Source organism: Natator depressus, chromosome 6 (assembly GCF_965152275.1).
Source record: "Natator depressus isolate rNatDep1 chromosome 6, rNatDep2.hap1, whole genome shotgun sequence".
Taxonomy (NCBI): Eukaryota; Metazoa; Chordata; order Testudines; family Cheloniidae; genus Natator; species Natator depressus.
The window spans coordinates 13,109,979-13,137,803 of NC_134239.1; the positions used below are offsets into that span (position 1 = coordinate 13,109,979).

The following is a 27,825-nucleotide window of genomic DNA, read 5'->3' on the forward strand; positions in this document are numbered from 1 at the left end:
ACCACAGACCCAAACCCCTGGATCTGAGAACAATGAAAAAGCATTCAGTTTTCTTACAAGAAGACTTTTAATAAAAATAGAAGTAATTAGAAATAAGAAATCCCCCCTGTAAAATCAGGATGGTAAATACCTTACAGGGTAATTAGATTCAAAACATAGAGAACCCCTCTAGGCAAAAACCTTAAGTTACAAAAAAGATACACAGACAGAAATAGTTATTCTATTCAGCACAATTCTTTTCTCAGCCATTTAAAGAAATCATAATCTAACACATACCTAGCTAGATTACTTACTAAAAGTTCTAAGGCTTCACTCCTGGTCTATCTCCGGCAAAGACAAAATATAGACAGACACACATACCCTTTGTTTCTCTCCCTCCTCCCAGCTTTTGAAAGTATCTTGTCTCCTCATTGGTCATTTTGGTCAGGTGCCAGCGAGGTTACCTTTAGCTTCTTAACCCTTTACAGGTGAGAGGAGATTTCCTCTGGCCAGGAGGGATTTTAAAGGGGTTTACCCTTCCCTTTATATTTATGATAGGGCCCCACACTACAAGAAGGATGTGGATAAATTGGAGAGTGTCCAGCGGAGGGCAACAAAAATGATTAGGGGTCTGGAACACATGACTTATGAGGAGAGGCTGAGGGAACTGGGATTGTTTAGTCTGCAGAAGAGAAGAATGAGGGGGGATTTGATAGCTGCTTTCAACTACCTGAGAGGTGGTTCCAAAGAGGATGGTTCTAGACTATTCTCAGTGGTACAAGATGACAGAACAAGGAGTAATGGTCTCAAGTTGCAGTGGGGGAGGTTTAGGTTGGATATTAGGAAAAACGTTTTCACGAGGAGGGTGGTGAAACACTGGAATGCGTTACCTAGGGAGGTGGTGGAATCTCCTTCCTTAGAAGTTTTTAAGGTCAGGCTTGACAAAGCCCTGGCTGGGATGATTTAGTTGGGGATTGGTCCTGCTTTGAGCAGGGGGTTGGACTGGATGGCCTCCTGAGGTCCCTTCCAACCCTGATATTCTATGATTCTATGAAAACCTCAGCATGATACAAAAAACCCTGCAGTATGGTTCAATCCCTCCCTGATAGACTGTAATTGGGTTAAGGCTTTAGAAATTTTATTTTATAATACTTATTTTCATGACTTAGTTTAAAAAATAAGACTTGGACAAAATTTAAGAAATTGTACATTTTGGGATTAGACTTCTGGTTTAAAATTTCCCTAATTTGAAACTCTGACCCTGTTGCTTCATTACCAGAAACAAAGGCCTCAGACGGAGGTTCTTCCTGTGGGAGACAGAACATGGTATTTTAAAAGATTGCTTAATTACAGAATCCTTTTTAAGAACCCACTAATTAGTTGCACCTCTTGGCAGTGAAGATGCATGTTACATAGCCAAATGATGGAACAGGACCCATGAAGGTATGGGTCTCTTCTTACCACCACCACCACCTCCCAAGGTGTAAGTGATCATTCATGTACATTAAGTGAAGCCAAATCAGCTGAATGGGGATTTTATGGGTGGGTAAATCCACAGGCCAATTTTGATGGGAACTGCCAAGCAAAAATAAGTTGAATGACAAAGGTTATGGAATGCAGTGATAAAATTGTTCCAACAAACAGGCCATTGGGAGATGGCACTGGAAAAGCATCGCAAGGATTCAGGCCCTGGGTCTCGGAGATGGAATTAAATCCGCCACTAAGGCCTCATTTTCCAAGTCGCTGTCACTTTCCATTACCACATCATTGGTCTCAGCGCTGGGGGCTCCCTCGCGGTTATTATGGAGAGCCTCTGCAGTGCCCTCAGAGCTGCCAGAGGGAGCCTCAGTATCTCTCAGATGGCCTTTGAGCACAGGCTTATACCACTCTGGATTCTTCTTTTTGATATCAGACAAAATGGCTTTTATCAACTGGCTCCACTCAACAATGCTGTGCTCCTGTTTACAGTAATTGTACAAGTAGCCAGCGGTGTGCATGGCGATCAGGCATCCAGACGCATCAAACACAGGTGAGCCAGAGGAGCCACAGAAGAAGCTGGTGTCATAGGTGACTATGTTAGGATTGGCAGTCACTTCCTGGAAGCCCCTTGGAGTGAACATGGAGATGCACTGGCTGGTTCTGCTCTCAGGGATGGTACTACAACTGGTGCTGCTGTGGCCTTCCACCTGCCCTTTCTGGAGGCGTTCTATGCATCTCCACCCCCGCTCAAGTGGGGTTACTATAGAACAGCCATCTGTGGACTTCTCCTTTCCAGCTGGGTGGCCAATAATATAAATCAGGCCACTACATGGTGGTGAAGATATATATTTTGCCAACCCATTTGGGAATGTAGAGCTCCTTTCCTTCAATTTCAAGATGGCGTAATCAAGAGCCTGGTCTGAGACTTCCAAGCAAGGCTCTATGTAGAACCAATCATCCTCCTTAGGGTGTTTGTTTTCATAAGAGAAGGCAACCTTGACAGACTGACTAATTTCTGCCCAGTGCTGCTCCTCGACTCCTGGTCCTGCTACACTGCTCACCATGTGATGACAGGTGAGGATGTACCCATCACATAATACAAAGCAAGTGGCACAGCCCCTGTTTCCATTGTAGTCCCATTCTACATACCCTACTGAGTTGCTGAGTCCAGCAAGGAGTCTATGCACCCGAACTGGAGTGGAGTTCTTCGCCTCCTTACTAAAATTTTTTCTATGCAGTTCCAGCAGAGCTTTGACGTGTTTGCTTGACTCTCGAACCTCCTCCTTAAAGAACTCTTTGATCAATTCACTTTGGTTCTTTAATTCAGGATACTGGACCAGAACAGCTAGGTTAAATTGATAGAATGCTTCCCCCTGTCGCTCCCGAGTGGCCCCACCATGCTGCTCATTCCTTGCCTTAACGGCACGCTCAGATACAACCTGCACCTCAAATGACTGATTGTCTAAGTCATTGACAAAATAGTGACTATAGTGGAATGTTTCGCTGTTCTCCACTAGATACCACTCCTCTTCCTCCAAGAGGGGCAGAAACCGTCCATCCTTGCTCAGAGCGGTCTTGATGGTCTCCCCTTTTGGGGCAAAGACGCATATCTTGCAGCACACTTTTGTAAGCTCCTGGCACAACATTATTTTTTTAATTTGCACCCCATCAGGCCCTTTCTTTCCAGTGGAAGTGATATAAAATACAACGCATTCAGTCCTTGTGCTGTCGAGCTGGCGGTATCCTTGCTCACCACCTTTCTGGTCTCTCTTCACTTTATAAAACTTCATTGCAAAGTGGGACTTCTGAGGAAGGCACTTGAGGGGCATTCCCAACTTCACAAACCCCTTAATCTGCCTCTTCCCCTGCAGATATGTCTCCTTGCCCTGCTGCTTCTCGATGTGAGTCCGGATACGTTTCAGAGCCATCAGGGCCGTGTAAATACTGTCATTGGCTTTGCCTTTCACCACATACTCCACTCCATTTTTACCTAAGTTAATAGTGAATTTTCTATTAATAATTTTCTATAATAGTGAATTCTCACTGTCATCGGATTCAGGGTCTCGGGTTCCAGGTTTTTCAGTAGACATCGGCATATTGCCAATGTCCTTCAGAGCTGGAGGACTGGCACCGGTGTTCGATCTCATCCTGCTTGGCGTGAGGGGGTTTGAACCCTGCACATTCTCTTGCTGGACAACAACAACAACAAAAACCAGTGTGAATGAACAACAGCTGCAGTTTCCCTTTTGTAGCCCTACGTCAGTGCTCTTCACTATTTTTGAAGTGGGGGCTACTTTGGCAAAAAACCTTCAATGTGAGAGCCACATGGGGTGGGGTCGAGGAGTTCAGAGTGTGGGAGGTGACCCAGGGTAGGGCAGAGGGTGGGGTGCAGGGGTGAGGTCTGCCAGGTGGGGCCGGGGATGAGGGGTTCATGGTGCAGGAGAGGGCTCAGGGCTGGGACAGAGGGTTGGGATGCAGGAGGGGCTGAGGGCTCTGGCTAGGGGTGCAGGCTCTGGGGTTGGGCTGGGAATGAGAAGTTTGGGGTGCAGGAGGCTGCCCGGGGGCTGGGGCCATATGCCAGAACACAACAGCCTCTTGTCCTCGAGCTCCACAGTGAGTACATAATGTTCCCATGGCCAGAGGACTCCCCCAGCTCTCTCCCTGCTGGCGGGCGGCACGGGAGCTCCGGGGGAAGGAGCCCTTTTTTCTCCCTGCCGGCAGGCAGCGCAGGAGCTCCGGGGGAAGGGGCCCTTTCTTCCCCCTGCCGGCAGCAGGAGCTCCAGCTGGGGAGAGGCACACAGCAGCCCTGCAAGCCTCAACTTGCTCCTGTCCCCAGTTCCCGCTCCCCCCCTACTTCTCTCCTCTCCAGGTCCCTGCTGTGTGGCCACCCAGCCCCACTCCACCGCTAGCCCAGCTCTGCCCTCATTCCCTCTCTGCCCCGCAGGCCAGCTCCACTGCTAGCCCCAGCTCCTCCCTCTTCCCCAGTTCTGCCCCCAGCTCCGCCTTCAGCCCAAGCTCCTCTGCTGAGCCAACTCTGCAGTAGTGGAGTGGGGTACAGACAGATTCCATTATGGGGGCATGACAGGAAAAGTTTGAGAACCACTGCTCTAACGGGTTTGGGACAGGAACTGTCTTACATTATGTGTGCAGACAGCACCTATCACAGTAAGGTTCTGGACCATGATTGGAGCTCCTATGTGCTACCACAGTGCTAATAAAATAATAATACCTCATATGAGGAAATCTGATTTAGAGTGAATTACCAGAAAGTAATATGGGATGGTATGTTTCTGGGGGGCACTGGCTGGACTCCTGCCGATGGGTGGCTTCCTGGCTCTCATGCTGGCTCAGGAGCGGGAATAATAAACTAAGGAGTCAAGAGATTTCAGTGTTAGGAGACAGCTGAGAGAGAGTACGGACAATCCCTATTCACGTCCCATCTGCTTTGTCCTTCATCCTTCCACCTCATCACCACCCCTACATCCGTGACACTCAGCAGAATGAGTATGGAAACAGTGCACCATTGCACACAAGTTTTTGGAAACACGGCTACCGCTCTGAAACCTGTCCTCTTTGAAAATCCCCATGGATCATCCCACCTGGCTGGGGCAACAGGTCACACTCAGTACTGACCACACAACAATGTGGTGGGGCAGGCAGATACCACGGGGAAAGGGAAGGAGGAGCTGACTAGGCGGGAGGGATTCTTTGTTTTCTCTGCAAAAGAGATTTTTGGTTCATTTACTCACTTGACCCTCCCTGAGAGGTCCTCCCCGACTCATGAGATCCAACCCCCCCCGATTCCCCCATGGGGGCCTCCCCCTCCTGATCCCCACACAGCCCTCCCCTGCTCAGCCCTCCCATCCCCCCACAGGGTCCTGCCCTCTCTCCTAGTCCCCACAGGATCTTCCCCCTCTCACCCCCCCCCGACAGGGTCCTGCCCTCTCTCCTGGTCCCCACAGGATCCATCCCTCTCACAGCCTCCATCTAGGACAGTGGTTCCCAAACTAGGGGTGCCGCTTGTTCAGGGAAAGCCCCTGGCGGGCCGGGCCAGTTTGTTTACCTGCTGTGTCTGCAGGTTTGGACGATCTCGGCTCCCAGTGGCTGCGGATCACCACTCCAGGCCAATAGGAGCTGCAGGAAGCGGCGTGGGCCGAGGGATGTGCTGGCCATCGCTTCCCGCAGCCCCCATTTCCCTGAACAAGCGGCGCCCCTAGTTGGGAACCACTGATCTAGGACCTGCCCCCACGGGATCCTCTCCCCATCTATCCCCCTTCCCGGCCAGTCCCCCGGGGGCTGCTCGAGCCTCTCACCGGGTCTCGGCTGCGCAGGTCGGGAGGCCAGCGGACAGTCACACAGTTCCCGCCATGGGGGAGAGGCGGGATTCACGTCTCATTGGCCGCTGGGACGTGGAGTGGGGGGAAGAAGATGGGGCGAGTCCTCCTCGTCATTGGGCCGTCCTCGAAAGCTGATTGGCTGCTGGCTTCGCGGCGGTTGCTGAGTTGGGGAGAGCACGGGGCAGGGAGGTAGTTCGGCTTCCTTCAAGGAGCGCAGCCAATGTGGGGAGAGGGGCTCGATCACCATGACAACCCCGTCATGTGCCTGGCCCCGCCCCCACGAGGTGGGAAGGCGGCTGGAGATTTCCCCACGTTCTGCACAGGTGCAGGCGGGGTGACTCCTCGGGGCCAGGGCCGGCTCTAGGCACCAGCAAAACAAGCAGGTGCTTGGGGTGGCACATTTCTAGGGGTGGCATTCTGGCGCCGGCTATGCCGCCCCAGGAATGTGCCCCCGCCGCCCCAGCTCGCCTCCGCTCCACCTCCGCCTGCTCCCCCTGAGCGCGCTGCCGCCGCTCCGCTTCTCCCCGTCCCTCCCAGGCTTGCCGCACGCGAAACAGCTGTTTGGCGCAGCAAGCCTGGGCGAGAGGGTGGAGAAGCCGAGGGGCGGCGTGCTCGGGGGAGGCGGCGGTGGTGGAGCGGAGGTGAGCTGGGGCAGGGAGAGGGTCCTCTACCCCCCCGTTACTTCCTGCACTTCCGCATTTCCCCCCCCACCCTCGCTCACCTCTGCTCCGCCTGCTCCCCTGAACGCGCTGCCTCTCCCTCGCCTGAGAGGGAGGGGGAAGCGGAGTGGCGGCGTGTTCAGGGGAGCAGGCGGGCGGAGCGGAGGTGAGCTAGGGTGGGGGGTTGTGGGGGGGGAGCCATAGAAAGCAATGGGGGGGAATCCGGCACGCCCAGGGAGGACGCGGGGCCGGGGATTTGGGGAAGGGGTGGGAGGTGGGGGGCACGAAAAGAAAGCAGGGGCTGCCAAAAATTTTTTTGCTTAGGGCAGCAAAAATCCTAGAGCCGGCCCTGCTCAGGGCTGAAGCCCTAAGGGGAGGGGTGGCAGAGGCCAACCTGGAAATGGGCCAGTTAGAGTCACTTTTTATATTTTACTCCAGCTCTCACTCTTTTTAACTCCCTTAACATCCCTGTGCTCTTTGATCCCCACTCACATATCTTCCCCTTCAGCTGCCCCCTGTAATTTTCTACCAGTCTCCGTAGGGCGATTCCCTCACTCTCAGAACCACATGGCCCGAAATTCTTCTGCATTACACCAGCATACATTGTGGACACAGTGGTTTAACGCACATCTTTACCATGGGGGCTTCTTGAGCTTGGTGATATCCCAATAACTTGAAGACCACTCAGGTTTCAATGTAAACAAGAACTTTATTTTACAGGGACTTACTGGCACCCCTTCTCGGCTTCTCTTCCACATGACCCCCCTTGGGGCAGGGCCCCTTCCTCTTCTGGGTTTTTAAAAAGAGCCACACCTCATAAGCAGACATTCCCAACTACTACAAGCTTGCCATCCTACCTACCTGGAGCTTAAGAACAAACCATATGCCAGCTGGTTATGGACTGCCCTCTTAATTATCTTGATAGTGGCTTGATGCACTTGATGTCTCTGGTTGATGCTGCCATGACAGAGTGACTACTTTGTTACCCTAAAATTTAGATGCAACTTATGTTACCTACAAATGTGTCTAATTTAAAAGGGTAACAAGATTGTGGTCCACCCTAAAGGAATTGCCAGGGTGTTACCAAGGGGCTTGTGTCTGACCTTCAGAGGGCTCCCCAGAGCAAGCTAATCTTGCTAACCCCTGAAAGGACACGGATACAACCTCCCGCTCAAGGATGGACACACAAGCAATAATTCTTTGAAAACAAAAGAATTATTTATTTAAAGGAAATAAGTGGTTACAATGTATTTAATAAAGCAAGAAAGAATACACAGAACATAGTAAAATGCAATAGAATTACATTTAAAGAATCATATAAATAAAGCAGTGCAAAAATAAGACAGACTACATAGAATAGCTATCACATACAGGAAATACAGTAGTTTCAATGTAACTTGTATAAAGGTTCCACATACATAAAGGCTTTTAGTCTTACTGTTACAATCTAGTCCCATGCTTAATACAATGTAATATGTGCAGTCTCTATATACACATATGAGAAACCATCAGTGTGCCATCAGAAGCCACATGCCAGAAGACAACGGCCTCTGTCCTAGAGCTCTACAGTGAGTACATAATGTTCCCATGCTGATTTGGTGACATTTTAACACTCACTCTGTGCAGATGTGTATGACACCACTCTAAAGCAGCAGAGACTCAATTTCTGCTCCTCTCCACCTCAGCCCCTTCCCAATAATTTCCCAGTGACTAATTTTAAAGCCCCACCTAAAATTACATGTTTATGAACTTCTTGATTTGAAATCATTTTAAAAAATTGCTACTTTCTCCCATGGTGTTATAATGAACTGGGCAGTGTGAATGTGTTATTAGTGCCCTCTAATGGAGGGAATCAGAAGTACTGTACTTGTCATATGCCCTGTACTGCTCGAGGTTCTCCTTTAGTCCAGGTGAGTGGGTAAGCTCAGTTTTTAGGGCATGAGGAGCATTGTTCTATCTCCACTGCCTCCCTGAACTCTGTCCTTGCTCCGTATGTACAGCATAGTGGTGACAAATGTTACAAGGGCACGAAAATTAGCAATAACCACTTGCCTCACCCTGTCTGTACCAGTAAGTGGCAGTAACACTCACTGCATTTGTTGCATTGTCCTGTGACTTAATTTCCTTTCCCCCTTTCACATCAGGTCTTTAAGCATTCCCATGTGAATGAGAACTGGAGCTTTCTTGGCAATGGGTTATCCTGAGATACAGCCAACACTGCAGTCAGCCCTGCTGGGTCCAAAGGGGTCTCCTTCTGATGGGATGGTGGAAAGGTGCAATCAGATTCTGGGGGTTCAGCTGGCTATCTTTACAGAACAGCACCAAAGGGACTAAGGCTGAAACTATATATTTTGGCAAATAAACTATTCATCTGAAAAATTTTGCCCAGCTCTGCTCCAACAAGGACAAGACAGCTACAGTCTCCAACCAGCTCTAGAGATAAGCAAATCACCTAGTCACGCAGCCACCTACTGAGGATGATGATGCTGAAAGACAGGGCCACTGAAAGGTGGCTGGAGCTCCATGCAATCTGAACAATGCACAATAAAGGTGAAGAGAACACAGGGGAAGGGGCAAAAGCAGCTCTCTTTGGACTCACCTGGGAGGGGAATTTGCCTGTATCCCTTTGTTATCTCTAACAACGTTGATGAATTTGTTGTTCCATGACCAGAAGAATTAGTTACTAGGCCCTGGTCTACACTAGGACTTTAGGTCGAATTTAGCAGCGTTAAATCGATGTAAACCTGCACCCGTCCACACGATGAAGCCCTTTATTTCGACTTAAAGGGCTCTTAAAATCGATTTCCGTACTCCACCCTGACAAGTGGATTAGTGCTTAAATCAGCCTTGCCGGGTCGAATTTGGGGTACTGTGGACACAATTCGACGGTATTGGCCTCCAGGAGCTATCCCAGAGTGCTCCATTGTGACCGCTCTGGACAGCACTCTCAACTCAGATGCACTGGCCAGGTAGACAGGAAAAGAACCGCGAACTTTTGAATCTCATTTCCTGTTTGGCCAGCGTGGCAAGCTGCAGGTGACCATGCAGAGCTCATCAGCAGAGGTGACCATGATGGAGTCCCAGAATTGCAAAAGAGCTCCAGCATGGACTGAACGGGAGGTATGGGATCTGATCGCTGTATGGGGAGAGGAATCCGTGCTATCAGAACTCCGTTCCAGTTTTCGAAATGCCAAAACATTTGTCAAAATCTCCCAGGGCATGAAGGACAGAGGCCATAACAGGGACCCGAAGCAGTGCCGCATGAAACTTAAGGAGCTGAGGCAAGCCCACCAGAAAACCAGAGAGGTGAACGGCCGCTCCGGGTCAGAGCCCCAAACATGCCGCTTCTATGATGAGCTGCATGCCATTTTAGGGGGTTCAGCCACCACTACCCCAGCCATGTTGTTTGACTCCTTCAATGGAGATGGAGGCAACACAGAAGCAGGTTTTGGGGATGATGATGATGATGAGGTTGTAGATAGCTCACAGCAAGCAAGCGGAGAAACCGGTTTTCCCGACAGCCAGGAACTGTTTCTCACCCTGGACCTGGAGCCAGTACCCCCCGAACCCACCCAAGGCTGCCTCCCGGACCCGCCAGGCGGAGAAGGGACCTCCGGTGAGTGTACCTTTTAAAATACTATACATGGTTTAAAAGCAAGCATGTGAAAGGATTAATTTGCCCTGGCATTTGTGGCTCTCCTGGATGTACTCCCAAAGCCTTTGCAAAAGGTTTCTGGGGAGGGCAGCATTATTGCATCTTTCATGGTAGGACACTTTACCACTCCAGGCCAGTAGCACGTACTCAGGAATCATTGTACATCAAAGCATTGCAGTGTATGTTTGCTGGCGTTCAAACAACATCCGTTCTTTATCTCTCTGTGTTATCCTCAGGAGAGTGAGATATCATTCATGGTCACCTGGTTGAAATAGGGTGCTTTTCTTAAGGGGACATGCAGAGGTGCCCGTTCCTGCTGGGCTGTTTGCCTGTGGCTGAACAGAAATGTTCCCCACTGTTAGCCACGGGAAGGGGGGAGGATTGAGGGGGTAGCCATGGGGTGGGGGGAGGCAAAATGAGACCTTGTAATGAAAGCACATGTGCTATGTATGTAATGTTAACAGCAAGGTTTACCCTGAAAGAGTGTAGCCATTGTTTTATAAAATGTGTCTTTTTAAATACTGCTGTCCCTTTTTTTTTTCCTCCACCAGCTGCATGTGTTTCAATGATCACAGGATATTTCCCTTCCCAGAGGCTAGCGAAGATTAGAAAGAAAAAGAAAAACACACTCGCGATGAAATGTTCTCTGAGCTCATGCTGTCCTCCCACACTGACAGAGCACAGATGAATGTGTGGAGGCAAATAATGTCAGAGTGCAGGAAAGCACAAAATGACCGGGAGGAGAGGTGATGGGCTGAAGACAGGGCTGAAGCTCAAATGTGGCGGCAGTGTGATGAGAGGAGGCAGGATTCAATGCTGAGGCTGCGGGAGGATCAAACCAATATGCTCCAGTGTATGGCTGAGCTGCAGCAAAGGCAGCTGGAGCACAGACTGCCACTACAGCCCCTGTGTAACCAACCGCCCTCCTCCCCAAGTTCCATAGCCTCCTCACCCAGACGCCCAAGAACGTCTGGGTGAGGAGGCTATGGAACTTGGGGAGGAGGGCACCACAGAGGATTGCCCAAAACACAGAAGGCTGGCATTCAATAAATTTTAAAGTTGTAAACTTTTAAAGTGCTGTGTGGCCTTGTCCTTCCCTCCTCCACCACCCCTCCTGGTGCTTCTCTCCTCCACCACCCCTCCTGGGCTACCTTGGTAGTCATCCCCCTATTTGTGTGATGAATGAATAAAGAATGCATGAATGTGAAGCAACAATGACTTTATTGCCTCTGCAAGCAGTGATCGAAGGGAGGAGGGGAGGGTGGTTAGCTTACAGGGAAGTAGAGTGAACCAAGGGGTGGGGGGTTTCATCAAGAAGAAACAAACAGAACTTTCACACCGTAGCCTGGACAGTCATGAAACTGGTTTTCAAAGCTTCTCTGATGCGCACCACCCCCTCCTGTGCTCTTCTAACCGCTCTGGTGTCTGGCTGCGCGTAACCAGCAGCCAGACGATTTGCCTCAACCTCCCACCCCACCATAAACGTCTCCCCCTTACTCTCACAGATATTGTGGAGCACACAGTAAGCAGTAATAACAGTGGGAATATTGGTTTCGCTGAGGTCTAAGCGAGTCAGTAAACTGCGCCAGCGCGCCTTTAAACGTCCAAATGCACATTCTACCCCCATTCTACACTTGCTGAGCCTGTAGTTGAACAGCTGCTGACTTCTGTCCAGGGTGCCTGTGTGTGGCTTCATGAGCCAGGGCATTAAGGGGTAGGCTGGGTCCCCAAGGATAACTATTGGCATTTCAACATCCCCAACAGTTATTTTCTGGTCTGGGAATAAAGTCCCTTCCTGCAGCTTTTGAAACAGACCAGAGTTCCTGAAGGTGCGAGCGTCATGTACCTTTCCCGGCCATCCCACGTTGATGTTGGTGAAACGTCCCTTGTGATCCAGCAGAGCTTGCAGCACTATTGAAAAGTACCCCTTGAGGTTTATGTACTCGCCGGCTTGGTGCTCCGGTGCCAAGATAGGGATATGGGTTCCGTCTATGGCCCCACCACAGTTAGGGAATCCCATTGCAGCAAAGCCATCCACTATGACCTGCACATTTCCCAGGGTCACTACCCTTGATATCAGCAGATCTTTGATTGCATGGGCTACTTGCATCACAGCAGCCCCCACAGTAGATTTGCCCACTCCAAACTGATTCCCGACTGACCGGTAGCTGTCTGGCGTTGCAAGCTTCCACAGGGCTATCGCCACTCGCTTCTCAACTATGAGGGCTGCTCTCATCTTGGTATTCATGCGCTTCGGGGCAGGGGAAAGCAAGCCACAAAGTTTCATGAAAGTGCCCTTACGCATGTGAAAGTTTCGCAGCCACTGGGAATCGTCCCAGACCTGCAACACTATGCGGTCCCACCAGTCTGTGCTTGTTTCCCGAGCCCAGAATCGGCGTTCCACAGCATGAACCTGCCCCATTAGCACCATGATGCATGCATTGGCAGGGCCCGTGCTTTGAGAGAAGTCTGTGTCCATGTCCTGATCACTCACGTGACCGCGCTGATGTCGCCTCCTCACCCGGTATCGCTCTGCCAGGTTCTGGTGCTGCATATACTGCTGGATAATGCGTGTGGTGTTTAATGTGCTCCTAATTGCCAAAGTGAGCTGAGCAGCCTCCATGCTTGCCTTGGTATGGCGTCCGCACAGAAAAAAGGCGCGGAACGATTGTCTGCCGTTGCTCTGACGGAGGGAGGGGCGACTGTCGACATGGCTTACAGGGTTGGCTTACAGGGAATTAAAATCAACAAAGGGGGTGGCTTTACATCAAGGAGTATTTCATGGACTTCACGGAGGGTTCCAGTAAGAAATGGTGCACCTAAGTAATTGTTCTTATTGGAACAAGCAGGTTGGTCTGGCCTCTGATTGATACATGGCTAGATTTACCTCGCTGCACCTTCTCTGTGAGTGACTGCAGTGTGACCCAGAGGAATGAGTCCCCTAGACAGGGCGGGGGGGGGGGAAGCAAATGAGTACAAACCAGATCTGGTCTATTTCTTGTTTTGATCCACTCCATCTATCTTTTACATCTTTGGCTGGCAGCAGACGGTGCAGAAGGATTGCATGCCATCCACATCTCATGGCTGCCCAGCAGAAGATGGTACAATAGGACTGCTAGCCATCCTCATCTCTTGCCTGCCCGGCAGAAGATGGTACAATAGGACTGCTAGCAATCCGTATCGCCTGCCTGTTCACCATAAGATAGTTCAATAGGACTGACTGCAGGACTAAAGAGAATGACCTGGTCAAGTCACTTCTAATGTAGTCCCCGCACCCATGTCTGCCCAGGCGCTCCTGGCCAACGTGGCCAGGAGCACCTTGGACATGACGATGACGGCTACCAGTCCTATTGTACCGTCTGCTGCCACAAGGCAAGGGGTTGCTGCTGCTGTGTAGCAATGCAGTACCACGTCTGCCAGCACCCAGGAGACATACGGTGACGGTTACCTGAGTGGGCTCCATGCTTGCCGTGGTATGGCGTCTGCACAGGTAACTCAAGAAAAAAGGCGCGAAACAATTGTCTGTCCTTGCTTTCACGGAGGCAGGGAAGGAAGGGGGGCCTGACGACATGTACCCAGAACCACCCGCGACAATGTTTTAGCCCCATCTGGCATTGGGATCTCAACCCAGAATTCCAATGGGCAGCGGAGACTGCGGGAACTGTGGGATAGCTACCCACAGTGCAACGCTCCAGAAGTCGACTCTAGCCTCGGTACTGTGGAAGCACTCCGCCGAGTTAATGCACTTAGAGCATTTTCTGTGGGGACACACACACTCGAATATATAAAAACGATTTCTAAAAGAACAACTTCTATAAATTCGACCTAATTTCATAGTGTAGACATGAGTTAGGACACGAGGTAAGCATTAGAGAGCAAAAGCGCAGTCCCCTGCAGGAAGTGAATGGACCTATCCGATTTGGGAATTAAACTTTGCAAGACTTCTCTCTCATCTCATTGCTTTAATATTGCCCTTTACTGCTGTTCTGCATCTCCTGGATTTTTTTACCAGTGTCCTAAAAGTTGTGGGTTCCACTTGCATCCATGGCTCTGTTTGGATGCAGTGGGCTAGAAGAACCCTCTCCAGTAAAAAGTACATACCATCAAAGGCCCCTTGTTAACTTCAGAGCTTGCCTTGACAGATGGAGGGGAAGGTCTAGGGCATACATAATGAAAGAAAGTGCCTACCCAAAAAGCTTACACCCTAAATAGGTAAGACAGAAGGTGGGAGGGGAAAGGGGCACAGAGAGGGAAGTGACTCACCTCACAGCTAGGCCAGTAGCAAAGCCAAGGAACAGAACCCATGTTTCCTGCCTCCCAGTGTCCTATGCACTGGACTGCACTGTCTCTCAGCATTAAAGATTGCTTCTGCCCACTTCCCTTCTCCAACCCAGAAACCATTGTAAAATACAACGGGGATTGTTTATTTTCTCCCCTTCATGTAAAGAATAGTCAATATAATAAAGACATGAGTATGACATTTTTAAAAAAATGTATTTAAATTGGCAGGATACAGAAGTACAAATGCTGGTATTTGGTTCACACAACAGTATATATACGCATATGTAGTACATGGGCATCAACACAAAAAAAAACAAGAAAAAATTTCCAGTTTATTTTCTCCAAAGTTGAATTTTTTTTCAGTTTATATTTTGGAGGGACACGGTCAGGTTCAAAAATATTTAAACACACAACTTTCCTTTCTCAGATTGATTTTTAAAGCTTTATAAGGTTGTGCTAGTATTTACTTCTGACCTTGATATATTGTTAGCACTTTTTCAATTTAAGAAATGAAAATAGTTTAGTCAATTTCATTTAATTCTCATGCCTCAGCCCAAGGCTGCGATGTTTGGATTGCAAAGGGGACAATGTTTGTTTTAAAAATTTCACTGATTTCAGAGTATAAAGGCAGAAGGTCATTAGATTATTTAGTCTAACCTCTTGTATATCACAGGCCATTAGATTTTACCCAGATACCCTTATATGAAGCACAATGACTTTAGCCTGATCAAAGCATTTCAGTCACTCGGGAGACTAAAGCGGTTTTGTGCCACAGGCAGAAAACAGAAGAGACCTAGGTACCACCAATGCCCAGGCCCCTGCAATGACAGGGAATTGATTAGTTGAGCTATTGCCAGATGATCCCAGCAGGTGACCCACATCCCACACTGCAGAGGAAGGCAAAAATACCCCAAAACCCCAAAGCTCCTGCCAATTTGACCTGGGGAAAAATTCCTTCCCAACCCCAAGTCTGGTGATCAGTTAGACCCTGAGCATGGGCAAGACACACCAGCCAGGCATCTAAGAAAGAGGATTCTACCACCTTACAGCACTGAGCACACTGAAATTAAAGACAAAATGAGTGAAACTCCCCTATCCTTCCTCACTTCAAGCCCAAGTTCTAAGACAAGCTTAACCTGACTGTCTCTTTAATAGAAATGTGTCATTTCTGAGCCCAATTTAAAGCTAATTTTAGTCATAGGTGTGTCATCCTCTGTAGAGAGCTTGATGTCCTGGTTCTCACTTCATGCAGCTCCTTGTTTGAGAGCCAGAGCAAACTTCACTAGGCACACAAAATACCGATCTGTTAGTTATTTAGGAAATCCATCTACATATAACTAAGCCCCTTCGTTTTCAGTTTAAAACTATTTTTACCGAAAACGTCCCAGGTTTTACAAAAAGTATTATTCAGTTTTTTCCTGATTTTCACCCTACTTTTGTATCATTCAAATATATTAAAAAATAAATTTTATTATGAAAATACAATACATTGCATGAGATATACATATTAGGATAATAAATTAGTCTGTGTGTATATGCAAAGCTTCCTGTTGAAGTAATGCTATGTATTAGTGTGGAAGATACACACCAACAAACAGGCATGCACAAAAGCTCTGAAGTTCGTGCGCATCTGAACATACTGATGAATCTCACATATACATTTCAAGCTGTTAGATAATGGTTTAAAGATTTGACACTAAAATGGGAAGAAAACAAAAATCTGTATCAGAATATGTTTCAGAACATAAGGAAGCGTTCAAAAGTTTTTAAAATAACAAGAACAGGAGAAAAGGATGAAACTGAGTGTATACGCTGCAAATGGTGTGGCCCAAATAATAAATGTAAATATTTATAGGCTAATAGTTCCAAGTCTACATCAATAAACTGTTAATTCACATGAAAAGTTTTATTTGGGGATTGGAGAAATATTGTTTTCTTAAACTCAGAGGTGGCCTGGTGTTTTGAGTTCAGTTTTAGTTCTGCAGTAAATCACATTAATGCTTTGAATTCTGTTCATCAATCTACTGCATGCTTTTCCCCCTGGCTTTCCATCCACCAAAATAAACCTGATATTTACCCAGAAAAATTAGTAATTTTTGCACTGATTTTCACCTGTCCTTGTTGTAGTAATAAACACTGATAAATTCCTGGGGGAAAAAAATCAAATAAAAACTGAAAATGAAGGGCCCTACATATAACATAATCCTAGCTCAGGTTAAGGGAGTACAACTGCAATAAGGAACAGACCCCATATCAAACTCATAGTGCTGGTCTATCTGGTCCAAAATGCCCTCTTCAGCAATGGCCAACCCTGCATGCTTCAAAGGAAGGTGAAAAGTTCCCATAATACACCTGCTCAATTGTGCACCAAATGGGGGAAATTCATTCTTGCCTTGCTATCAATGCTCATCTTATGCCTTGAAGCAAAGAGATGGATGGATACAACAGGATTTTATATACAGTCACTAAATGTTCCTGTGGGTATCAAATTGCTTGTATGGGGATAATTATGCTAATGATAAAGTAATGCTAGTACGGAAGTGACTATTGCTATCATATTGGTTATTCTACTGCCTATGCGATGCCTCTGAGCATGCTCATGGGGAACTAGAGGTTTCTACAAAAACAACAAGAAGTCCGACACTGGACTCCTTGTTGTTTTTTTGGATACAGACTAACACGGCCTTCCCCTGATAGAGGTTTCTAGATGCTTGAGCAGACTCAGACTGAACTAGTGCTAATACAGTTAACCAAAAGTACAGTCCCTTCTGAGAACTGATCAAGCAGCACATGGCATATTTCAATAAAGATTGAAACCTAAAAACCAATAGCCAAATAATACACTAAGAAACAAAAGAGAAAACAAGTCCTTTTACTTGGAAACTCTTTACTTCCCAAGATCCCTGAGCACTACAGCAGAAAAAGGAGGTGGAAGACTCCAGAACACTATAGATTATTCTTATTAAAGATATTCTCTGAGCAGGGGTTCAGACTTTAGCCTATAAAATCATAATGGCCTGTGTTAATAGACATCTTTCCTCCTAAAAGGTCCCAAAGTGCTTTACAAGTCATGTACATAGGAATCATTTGCCCACCACTGAGGCAGCTATTTCTAATGCAAGAGGGTTTAGAGAATCATAGAATATCAGGGTTGGAAGGGACCTCAGGAGGTCATCTAGTCCAACCCCCTGCTCAAAGCAGGACCAATCCCCAATCAAATCATCCCAGCCATGGCTTTGTCAAGCCTGACCTTAAAAACTTCTAAGGAAGGAGATTCTACCACCTCCCTAGGTAACGCATTCCAGTGTTTCACCACCCTCCTAGTGAAAAAGTTTTTCCTAATATCCAACCTAAACCTCCCCCACTGCAACTTGAGACTATTACTCCTTGTCCTGTCTTCTTCTACCACTGAGAATAGTCTAGAACCATCCTCTCTGGAACCACCTCTCAGGTAGTTGAAAGCAGCTATCAAATCCCCCCTCATTCTTCTCTTCTGCAGACTAAACAATCCCAGTTCCCTCAGCCTCTCCTCATAAGTCATGTGTTCCAGACCCCTAATCATTTTTGTTGCCCTTCGCTGGACTAGAGCCATCAGGATTAGAAAACATGCCTTACACTGAGATTCAAGGAGCTCAGTGTATTTAGCTTAACACAGAGAAGGTTAAGCGGTGATTTGATCACAGTCTATAAGTACATGGCACAAGGAACAAGTATTTGATAATGAGCTCTTTGATCTAATAGACAAACATTTCGCAAGATCCATTGGCCGGAAGTTGAAGCTAAACAAATTCAAATGGGAACTAAGTCACCGATTTTAAAGTGAGGGTAATTAGCCATTGGAACAATTTACCAAGGCTCGTGCAACTGATTGGGGTCTTGTTTTCATATTTCTTCCAGAAAACAGCACCTCTGCCAGCAGAGAGCCCCCTATCTCAAGGGCAGTCAATGGGCTCAGAATTTAGAGACTCACCCACACTACTACCAGCTGCACATGGATAATCATGTTTAAGTATCAGCCTAAACTGGCTCTCTTTAGAATCTGAGATCTGATAAATGCTAAGATGGTACCTCTGCAACCACTTAAAATGAACACGCCATTCCATTTAGCATTTGCCAGTCACAACTTGTTATAGTTAAGGAGATAACATTACAACCCTGTTTTTACTTGCTCATAAGTTACCAAAAAGTCTCAGATTTCCTCATTCTGCTCAAAAGAGAGTGATGAGAGAAAGTTTAAGGAAAAAACCCTTGTTGTTCTAGTCATATGAAGGTAAAGGGGTCTTTTCCCTCACTGGAAAAAAAGATATCTAGACTAACTATACAAAAAAGCATATAGGCTTGATTCTTAGCACATAAATAGCCCTTGTTGAAATGAATATCCATGACTAAATCTGAAAAAAACAATTAAGTGACTCATAGATGTTAAGGCAGAAGGGACCATTATGATAATCTGGTCAGATCTCCTGCATAGCACAGGCCAGAGTATTAGTTGGTCCTGTACTGATCATTTGTACCATGTCTGATCAATATGCAACATTCAGACCTTGTGGCCTTCACATCTATGACTCATAGAAATGTAAGGCTAGAAAGAATCTTGAGAGATCATTAAGCGCAGTCCCCTGCGCCGAGGCAGGACAAGTAAACCTAGACCATCCCTGACAGGTGTTTGTCCAACCTGTTCTTAAAAACCTGCAATGACAGATTCCACAACCTCCCTTGGTAACCTAGTCCAGAACTTAACTATCCTTATAGTTCGAAAGTTTTCCTTAATGTCAAACCTCAATTGCCCTTGCTGAAGATTAAGCCCATTACTTTTTGTTCTACCTTCAATGGACCTGGAGAACAATTCGTCACCATCCTCTTTATAACAGCCCTTAGCACCGTTGAAGACTGTTACCAGGTCTCCTCGCAGTGTTCTTTTCTCAAGATTAAACACACCTACCCTTTTTTTTTTTTAAACCTTTCCTCGTAGGTAAGGTTTTCTAAACCTTTTATCATTTCTGTTGCTCCCCTCTGGACCTCAATTTATCACATTTTTATTAAAGTGTGGCATCCAGAATGGGACACTGTACTCCAGCAAGCACAGCATGAAGTGCTATTGACTCAGAGTTGGCAAATTTAGAGATGGGTTGCACATACATGTCATAAGTGTGAACTTTAGTGCATGCTAATATGTGACTGTTAGCTCTGAGAAGCAGGCACAGTAGAAAGATTCACTTAATTTCAAGGGATTCATGTCAATATTATGCATTTTTCCCAGCATCTCTCTCAGATTCTAGGTACTTTTAATTTTCCATGCATGTAGTTGGCTTTACTTAAAGGGTGAAGCTAAATACTTATAAAAATTTATATCCATCACTCCAGATCCAAGCCCACTGAATCTCTAATCCACGAACCCTCCATCCCTAACACCCATATAAAGAGACAGACTTTGCAGCAAGACCAAAACAATTAACAAGCCCAAGCTCTGATGGAGCAAATGGAGGACTGAATTCTCAAAACTGAGGCGCCTTCATGGAAACCTTTTAAACTGAGTAGGGAGAGGAGCTCAAGCCAGAGTCAATCTATCAACCTCAGCTGCGGCAGTGGCAATCCCTTGGGTAACTTGGTCCCATACCATTTAGGGCTTTATAGGTTACAATCAAAGTGATGCATAGCTATAGAAGTTTTAAGTTACGGTTGTTACAATTTAACTATTACTATGACTATCCTTCTATTAAGTTATTACTGTGGTGCCTAGAGGCCCCAACCAGGACTGAGGTCCCACAGGCCAGAATTTCTACATACACATAGTAAAAGACAGACCCCGCAGGCCCCAAAGAGCTTACAGTCTAAAATGACAAGACAGACAAAGGGTGGGACAAAGAATCCAGTTTTAGCAACAGGAACTGAGGCATAGAGAGATGAAGTGACATGCCCAAGGCCACTTTAGAAGTATATAGCATTGCTGGGAATTGAACCCAGATCTTCTGGCTGGTATTTCAAGGGTACCAGATCACTTGCATATTTCAAGCAGAGTGCAATTAATAGTGGCAACTGTGCAGAACTTACAACTCCCCCCAATGGTTTCAGTAGAAGTGTTTCTCTCGCTTCCACCCAGCTCCACTTTTTAATGAGAGAGAGAGAACTAGGAAACTAAATGCAAAAGGCCACATTAATGCAATAATGAAGCTAAAAATCAGTCAGACAAGGCAAAAAATGAAGGCTTCTACAACAGTGTTATCTCTGCCAAACTGCATATATGTAGTATTTTCTTTTCCTCTTTTCTTCAAAGGCTCATTCCCATTAACTTCAAAACGAAGCAGACCCTCTGTGGCCACTATTTAATGTAATCTTTATATGTTCAATGCATAACAAAATACACATATTGCACAAGGGGCAGGGGGACAAGTTAATGTTGTGGAATCCTTTGACCATTTTCAAACAGTGCTAATTTAATGTGGTATTAAAGCAGCTTTTGCATTTTAAAAAAAACTGTATAATATTTTATTACATATTTATATTATTTGTCTTTATTAATTATGTTTATGTTTATAACCATTATATTTTAAGAATCGTTGATAATTATTTGTAGAACCACTCCTCCCTCTAGCTCAGCCTTTAAAAGTCCAAAGACTATGCATTTCTTATGAAAGAATCCCACACGCAAGGTACTGACCCCATCATACTAACCACCCTTCATTAAAAATAAAAAGTTATTTCAAGGTTTGTCACCAGGCATTTCAATAAGAATAATGAAAGCAGAAAGGGGTATAACTAGACTGCAGTTGGTAGGAAATCACCAACCAAAGAAAGTTCATGTCAGGAACAATGGAGACTTCAAAGAATGGAGATCAATATGAAGGGTGAAATGCACTGTGTGCATTGGGGAGGCTCTCGAAGATGGAGATTTTATTCCAAGGTTTCCATTTCTATGTCATTGGTGTAAGCACTGGTGAAATCCTCATGCTCACCAGGACAAGATCCAGCACCTTCCCAAAGGGAGCGGAGCTCAGAGTCATACCAGGTTTTATAATTCTTTTTAATTGCTGCAAGGATGGCCACCATGGAAAAGCCAAACTCAACGATGCTGTGCAGCTGCTTATTCTTTTTATAATTATAACCAGCGGTGTGCATGGCCACCAGCTGGCCATCTGCATTGAACACCGGTGAGCCGGAAGACCCGAAGAAGAAGCTGGTGTCATAGGTGACTACATTGGGATTGTTGATCACATGCTGGAAACTTCTTTGGGTGAACATGTGGATGCACTGCCTGTCCTCTGGGCCACATTTGACATTGTTGCACACCTCCTTCTGGCCACGCTGGATACGACAATGGCACTCCCGTTTCCGCTCAAATACAGGGACCACAGTACAGCCATCTGCAGATTTCGCTTGCCCATCCGGGTGGCCAATTATATAGATTAGACCATTAAATGGCAATGGGTAAGAAAATTGCACTAGACCTGCTGGGAACAAGCTTCCATCTCCTTCCAGTTTCAGGACAGCAAAATCAAGATGCTTGTCAGATATTTCAAACCAAGGAGCTAGTGAAAACCAGCTGTTTTCCTTTGGGTATTTATCTTCATAAGAGAAAGTCACACGGGCAGACTGACTGATTATCAACGCCCAGTCCTTCTCCTCCACTCCTTCACCAACAATATGCCCTACCACATGATGACAGGTAAGTACATACTTACCATGCAAGACAAAGCAAGTGGCAGAGCCATCATTTCCATTGTTGGCCCACTCTATAAACCCCACAGAGTCACTGAGAACACCAAGGCATTTGTGCACCTTAATAAGAGTGGAGTTCTTAGTCTCCTTCCCAAAGTTCTCCCTGTACAGTTTGAACACAGCACTGTTCGATTTCCCTTGCTTCAAGGCTTCTGCAAAGGCTTCTGCGAAGAGCTTGTCAATCACTGCACTTTGTTTCTTCAAGTCAGAATACAGGGCCAGGATAGTACGTTTAAAGTAATGGTAAGTCTTCCCCTGCCCCTCCTCGGAGGCCATGCAGGATTGTTCATTCCTTGAACAATCAACCTTCCTAGGCAGGGGCTTAGTTTTAACCACCACCCCAAACGACCTGTTGGCTAGATTATCGACACAGTAATCACTAGGTCTGTACTTCTTATTCTCCACCAACTGCCACTCTTTTTTCTCCAGGCAAGAATAAAACCGGCCATCTTTGCACAAGGCATCCTTGATGGTCTCCCCTTCTGGGGCAAAGACACACAACTTGCTCTGGTCTTTAGCAAGCTGCTGGCACCAAAGAATTCTGTATCGAGCATTGTTCTCCCATCTACTGCCAAGAGAGGAGACATAAAATGTTATGCATTTCTTTCCCTTGCTCTCATACTGTCGGTATCCTATTTTCTGATTCGACTTCGCTTTGTAAAATTTCATTTCAAAGTGGGAATTCTCAGGAATGTACTTGAGAGGCATCCCCAAGTTAACATACCCCTCAATCCCTTTATTCCCCAATAGATGCATCTCCTTGCCCTTCTCTTTTTTCATCCGAGCACAGACGTCTGGTAGCGCCGTCAGGGCTTTGTAGATGCTGTCATGGGTTCTGCCTTTCACCACATGCTCCTTGCCACCATCACCCAAGTTGACGGTGAATTCTTGCTCCTCTTCAGTGGATTTCTGACTGATTAAGAGGCTCTCTCTTGTCTGTCTCTTACTGGTGTCACCCAGAGGAGGTGTGCTGTTCACAGATCTCTTCCTTTTGGGAGGTGGGTTTTTCAAGGGAGAGTTTTGCTTATTCTTCTCATTGCACTAAACAAAACAGAACAAAAATAACTGAAATAGCACCTTTCTGTGGGGACACCTGGTAAGGACTCCATCCCACTACTGCCCAAAACTCCATCCCAAAATTGTTGATCAAACAGCCCTCTGCCCAGCCACATGGAGCTACAGGTTCCTCAACCCACCGCCACCTAGGAGCAGCTGGGAGAAGGAACCATCAGATCCTCATGTGTCACTGTGACAGGACTTTTAAAAATAACAAGGACTTGGATAATGGCAGCATTTGAACCTAGTAAGAGAAACTGGGGATAAATGGGGAACTGTTAAGTTTTTCCATCTTTTGACAGGCAGCACTGGGGGAGTGCGTGTATATATATACACATTTATATCCCTTTTCAAGCCTTGCCCACACTACTGCTAAGCTTTGTTTTGAGCAGTGGTCCCCAAACTGTGGGATGCACCCTCCCTAGGGGGCACAGAGGAACGTTTGGGGAGGCACAGTGGGGCCGGGCATGGCCCAGACCCTACTCAGGGGGAGGGGTGGGGCAAGGAAGAGAGTGCCACCCATCCCAGCTCTGCCCCTGCCCCCCCGCCCAGCCCTCATTCCCTCTCAACCCCCATCCCCAGTTCTGCCTTCAGCCCAAGCTCCTCTGTTGAGCCAACTGTGCAGTAAGGGAGGGGGGTGCGCACAGACAGATTCCATTACTGGTAAGTGGGGGCGCAACTGGAAAAGTTTGGGCACTACTGGTTTTGAGTCTAAGCCAGCCCGGGCTCAAGGAATCCTCAAACATGGCTATAGACGTAGATTCTTGCGTGAGAAGTACTGTGAGATATATGGAGTGGGGGAGCCACAGAACATGCTGAGGCAGGGAAAGGGACAAAAAGAATAAGCAGAAATAGAGTAACATCCAAGGTTGTTGAAAAGCTAGCACTGAGCATGGAAAGACTCCAGCATTCAACTGCTCATTCCCTGTGCTGCTGGGACTGCCTCACTGCAGTGGAAAATAAATCTGGCATCCAAGAATGCCAGTTTGAGAACCACCTTTAAGAACTCAGGTTTAATGATGACCTGTAGAGTAAATTTAGAAAAATGGACTTCTGTTTTGCTTCCTTAGGAGTCACAAGGGCAGCCTGATTAGAAAAATAAAAAACGTAAAGTTCAGTCTTTCCTGGAAGAAATATTGGGACTCTTACAGCATGTGTATTTCAATTGCTCATATCTTAGGTGAAAAAACAAGGCTTCCTTTATCCAAAAAGTCAGTTATTTAAGTTAAGAATTGACAACAATAAAGGAAGGAATTTTTAGAACCCCTTTGTATTAATTACTTTTCTTTCATTCTCCTGGCTCTTATGATGTTCTACTTTCTCTAGTTTTCTAGTCACCACAAAGTTTTCCAACATAAACTGGATCTGAATTTATAATATAAAATAAAACAGAAAAAAAACTTGGGAAAAACCCTTCAGGCTTTCTTTATCATTTATAAAGGCACAAACTCATTTCTTCTTTTGCAACTTACTTAACAGTGCTTATGTACAGTTGAGAAGAAAAATGGAATAGCACAGGTGCAGGTGGTTAGGACTATGACAAGTGTCTTACGGGTGGAGGGGGAGAGTTACACCTCCTACTGAAGGATCCAGTATAGACCAGTATTGGAAAGAGGATACTGGGCTACATGGACCACTAGTGTGCTCCAGTGTAGCATTTCCTGCATTCTGTGTGTGCATATTTTAGGAAGGGTGGCTGGTATACCAATCCCTCTTCTTGTTGTATGGTTACTGGAGGTTGTCATGGGGTAGCCCTGCTCAGAATAAGCCAATATTAATATACCGTAACATATTTCAGGATATTTCCATCTCTGCCCGATTTTCCATTCTGGGAGAGCTTTTTCCCATCAACTTGCTTCTTGGGTCCCATATTGACTCAAAGAAGATGTAACTGAGAACATGTAAAAGACAGTTTTCAGTGTCTGGAGACAGCCAAGTGAGAAGGCACACTATAAAGGAGAGCACAGGGTATGTTAACAACAAGGTGTCTTTCTGTTGTGTTGCTACCTCACACTATTACCACTACTCTTTTGCTATTTGGTGTTGAAAGCGTGAAAATGTAAACCCCAAAGGCTTACACCCCTCAGAAGACAAATAAAAAAAAAAACTGGGAGGGATTTTTAATGTCATGATTTTTAAACCAATCTATGATTTGGGGGCCTGACACGCTGTCTGAATGTTTGCGGTTGGCAATATTGCTACCAAATCAGTTTGTATTTAAAGTTGATCTGAAAGGACAGATGATAGGTAGAGAAGGGGCAGGGGAGCTGAGGAGGCTTGCAAAGTTTATTTAAAGAAAAAAATATATAAATTAAAAAGACTTGAAGAGCTGTGTGTAAGCTCAGAAGCTTGTCTGTTTCACCAACATCAGTTGGCTCCATAAAATATATTACAGTAACTCCTCACTTAAAGTTGTCTGGTTAAAGCTGTTTCATTATTATGTCATTGTTCTACTAGAGAACATGCTCGTTTAAAGTTGCACAATGTTCTAACACCGTCCCCCACCTCCAGTGCCTTCCACCCACCGGCGGGCCCCAAGGATCAGCGCCTCCCCACTCCCACTCCCGCTCCACGCCTCCTGCCAGCTGCAATCAGCTGTTTTGCGGCATGCAGGGAGGCTGAGGCAGGGTGGGGGGAGGAGTGAGGACGTGGTGCGCTCGGGGGAAGGGGTGGAACTGGGCGGGAAGAGGTTGGGTGGGGATGGAGCCTTAGGGGAAGGGGTGGAGTGGGGGTGGGGCCCAGGGCAGAGCCGGGGGTTGAAGACCCCCCAGCAGTTTGAAAAGTCAGTGCCTGTGGCCCCAGAAGCCTATGGCTGTCTCCAGCTCTGCAGGGATCTAGAGGCCCAGTGCCTCTGCGTTGTGCATCCCGAGTGTACCATGCAACCTGGCAGATTGGTTCCCTTAGGAGATGACTGGTCTCTCCAGCATCCCAGGGGGTAGGGGAGGGGCGTTCAGTGGCTAACTGGAGCAGGCATTTGTGTGATCTGCTGCTCAGAGGCCAGCAGAGACATCCCCATCAGGTGCTGGGGAAGGATGCAGAATAGTGTCTCTTCCTACATGCCACTTGCCTGCTCTGCCTGGCTCCCGTGTCATGCCCAAACCTGCGGAGCTTGCATGGGGAGGACTCTGCAGGCCTAGGAGCGGGGGTATTGTTGGCCGACACCCTCACCAAAGCTCTGGGGCCAGAGGATATTCAATTACCTAGTCAGAGCTGTGAGTCAAACCACATATGATGTCTTTTGTCTGGTGAAAGAAAATTTCCCTGGAACCTCTACAGCCCCCTGACACACAGGGACAGGCTACTTGGCATCACTGGCCACACCATGCTGTTTGCATAACAAGCTGTCAAACTATATAGACATTCCCCCGCCCCTCCTCGCTCCCCAACTCCCACCCCCCCTCTCCTCCCCCCTCCCCCAACTCCTGCCCCCCTCTCCTCCCCCAACTCCCCCCCCACCACTCCCTCCTCCCCCCAACTCCCGCCCCCTCTCCTCCCCCAACTCCCGCCCCCACCACTCCCTCCTCCCCCCAACTCCCACCCCCCCTTCACACCCCAACTCCCACCCTCCCCCAACTCCCGCCCCCACCGCTCCCTCCTCCAACTCCCGCCCCCTCTCCTCCCCCAACTCCTGCCCCCCTCTCCTCCCCCAACTCTCCCCCCCCACCACTCCCTCCTCCCCCCAACTCCCGCCCCCTCTCCTCCCCCAACTCCCGCCCCCACCACTCCCTCCTCCCCCCAACTCCCGCCCCCCCTTCACACCCCAACTCCCACCCTCCCCCAACTCCCGCCCCCACGGCTCCCTCCTCCCTCAACTCCTGCCCCCCTCCGCTCCCCCAACTCCCGCCCCCTCTCCTCCCCCAACTCTCCCCTCCCCCAACTCCCGCCCCCCCTTCACGCCCCAACTCCCACCCTCCCCCAACTCCCGCCCCCACCGCTCCCCCCTCTCCTCCCCCCAACTCTCCCCTCCCCCAACTCCCGTCCCCACCACTCCCTCCTCCCCCCCCAACTCCCGCCCCCCCCGCTCCCCCCTCCCCCAACTCCCGCCCCCCTCTCCTCCCCCCAACTCTCCCCTCCCCCAACTCCCGTCCCCACCACTCCCTCCTCCCCCAACTCCCGCCCCCACCGCTCCTCTCAGCCCCACCGCTCGCCTCGCACGGGTCGGGGGGTGTCTCGTTCCCAGCCAGCCGAGTCCCGCTCAGGCAGCCCGCGCCCCACCCCGCTCCATCCGTCTCAAACCGAAACTTTCCGCTTCCTCCCCCCGCGTCACGGGAGGGGGCGGGGCACAGTCTGTCCCGCCTCCCCCACTTCCCCCCACCCCCTATATCTCAGCCAGCCCCCCCCGAACCCCACCCCCACTGCCCCTCACCGCACATCCCAGCCACTCCCCCACCCACCCCCCAAATCCCCCTCCCTACCCAACCCCTCACCAATCCAGCCCCCCACATCCCAGCCCTCCCACTGCCCCCACATACCCCATCCCTGCTTCTCACCTGCCCCTCCCCCATATCCCAGCCCCTTCTCCCCGAACCCCACCCCCACTGCCCCTCACCGCACATCCCAGCCACTCCCCCACCCACCCCCCAAATCCCCCTCCCTACCCAACCCCTCACCAATCCAGCCCCCCACATCCCAGCCCTCCCACTGCCCCCACATACCCCATCCC

At 47.9% G+C, this 27,825-nt stretch overlaps 2 protein-coding genes across 8 annotated transcripts; both read right to left on the minus strand.

Annotated features, from left to right (window-relative positions):
* Nucleotides 1-1,661: 1,661 nt before the first annotated feature.
* LOC141989906 (serine protease FAM111A-like) lies at nt 1,662-3,605 on the minus strand. Its single transcript, XM_074956832.1, is given in 1 exon segment — nt 1,662-3,605. A coding segment is annotated over 1 exon segment (1,944 nt).
* Nucleotides 3,606-14,619: 11,014 nt separating this feature from the next.
* FAM111A (FAM111 trypsin like peptidase A) lies at nt 14,620-27,416 on the minus strand. 7 transcript variants are annotated; one of them, XM_074954503.1, is made up of 4 exons: nt 27,311-27,415; nt 26,363-26,487; nt 24,946-25,053; nt 14,620-23,147 (listed from the first exon to the last, which is right to left on the minus strand). In XM_074954503.1, the coding sequence occupies exons 3-4, from the start codon at nt 25,030-25,032 to the stop codon at nt 21,282-21,284; spliced, it is 1,953 nt and encodes a 650-aa protein (XP_074810604.1). In that variant the 5' UTR covers nt 25,033-25,053; nt 26,363-26,487; nt 27,311-27,415; the 3' UTR covers nt 14,620-21,281. The 7 variants fall into 7 exon arrangements, with proteins under 7 accessions (XP_074810604.1, XP_074810603.1, XP_074810605.1 ...); XM_074954502.1 differs by having other exon boundaries at nt 24,946-25,111; XM_074954504.1 differs by having other exon boundaries at nt 24,946-25,111; nt 27,304-27,359.
* Between the last annotated feature and the right edge of the window lie 409 nt (nt 27,417-27,825).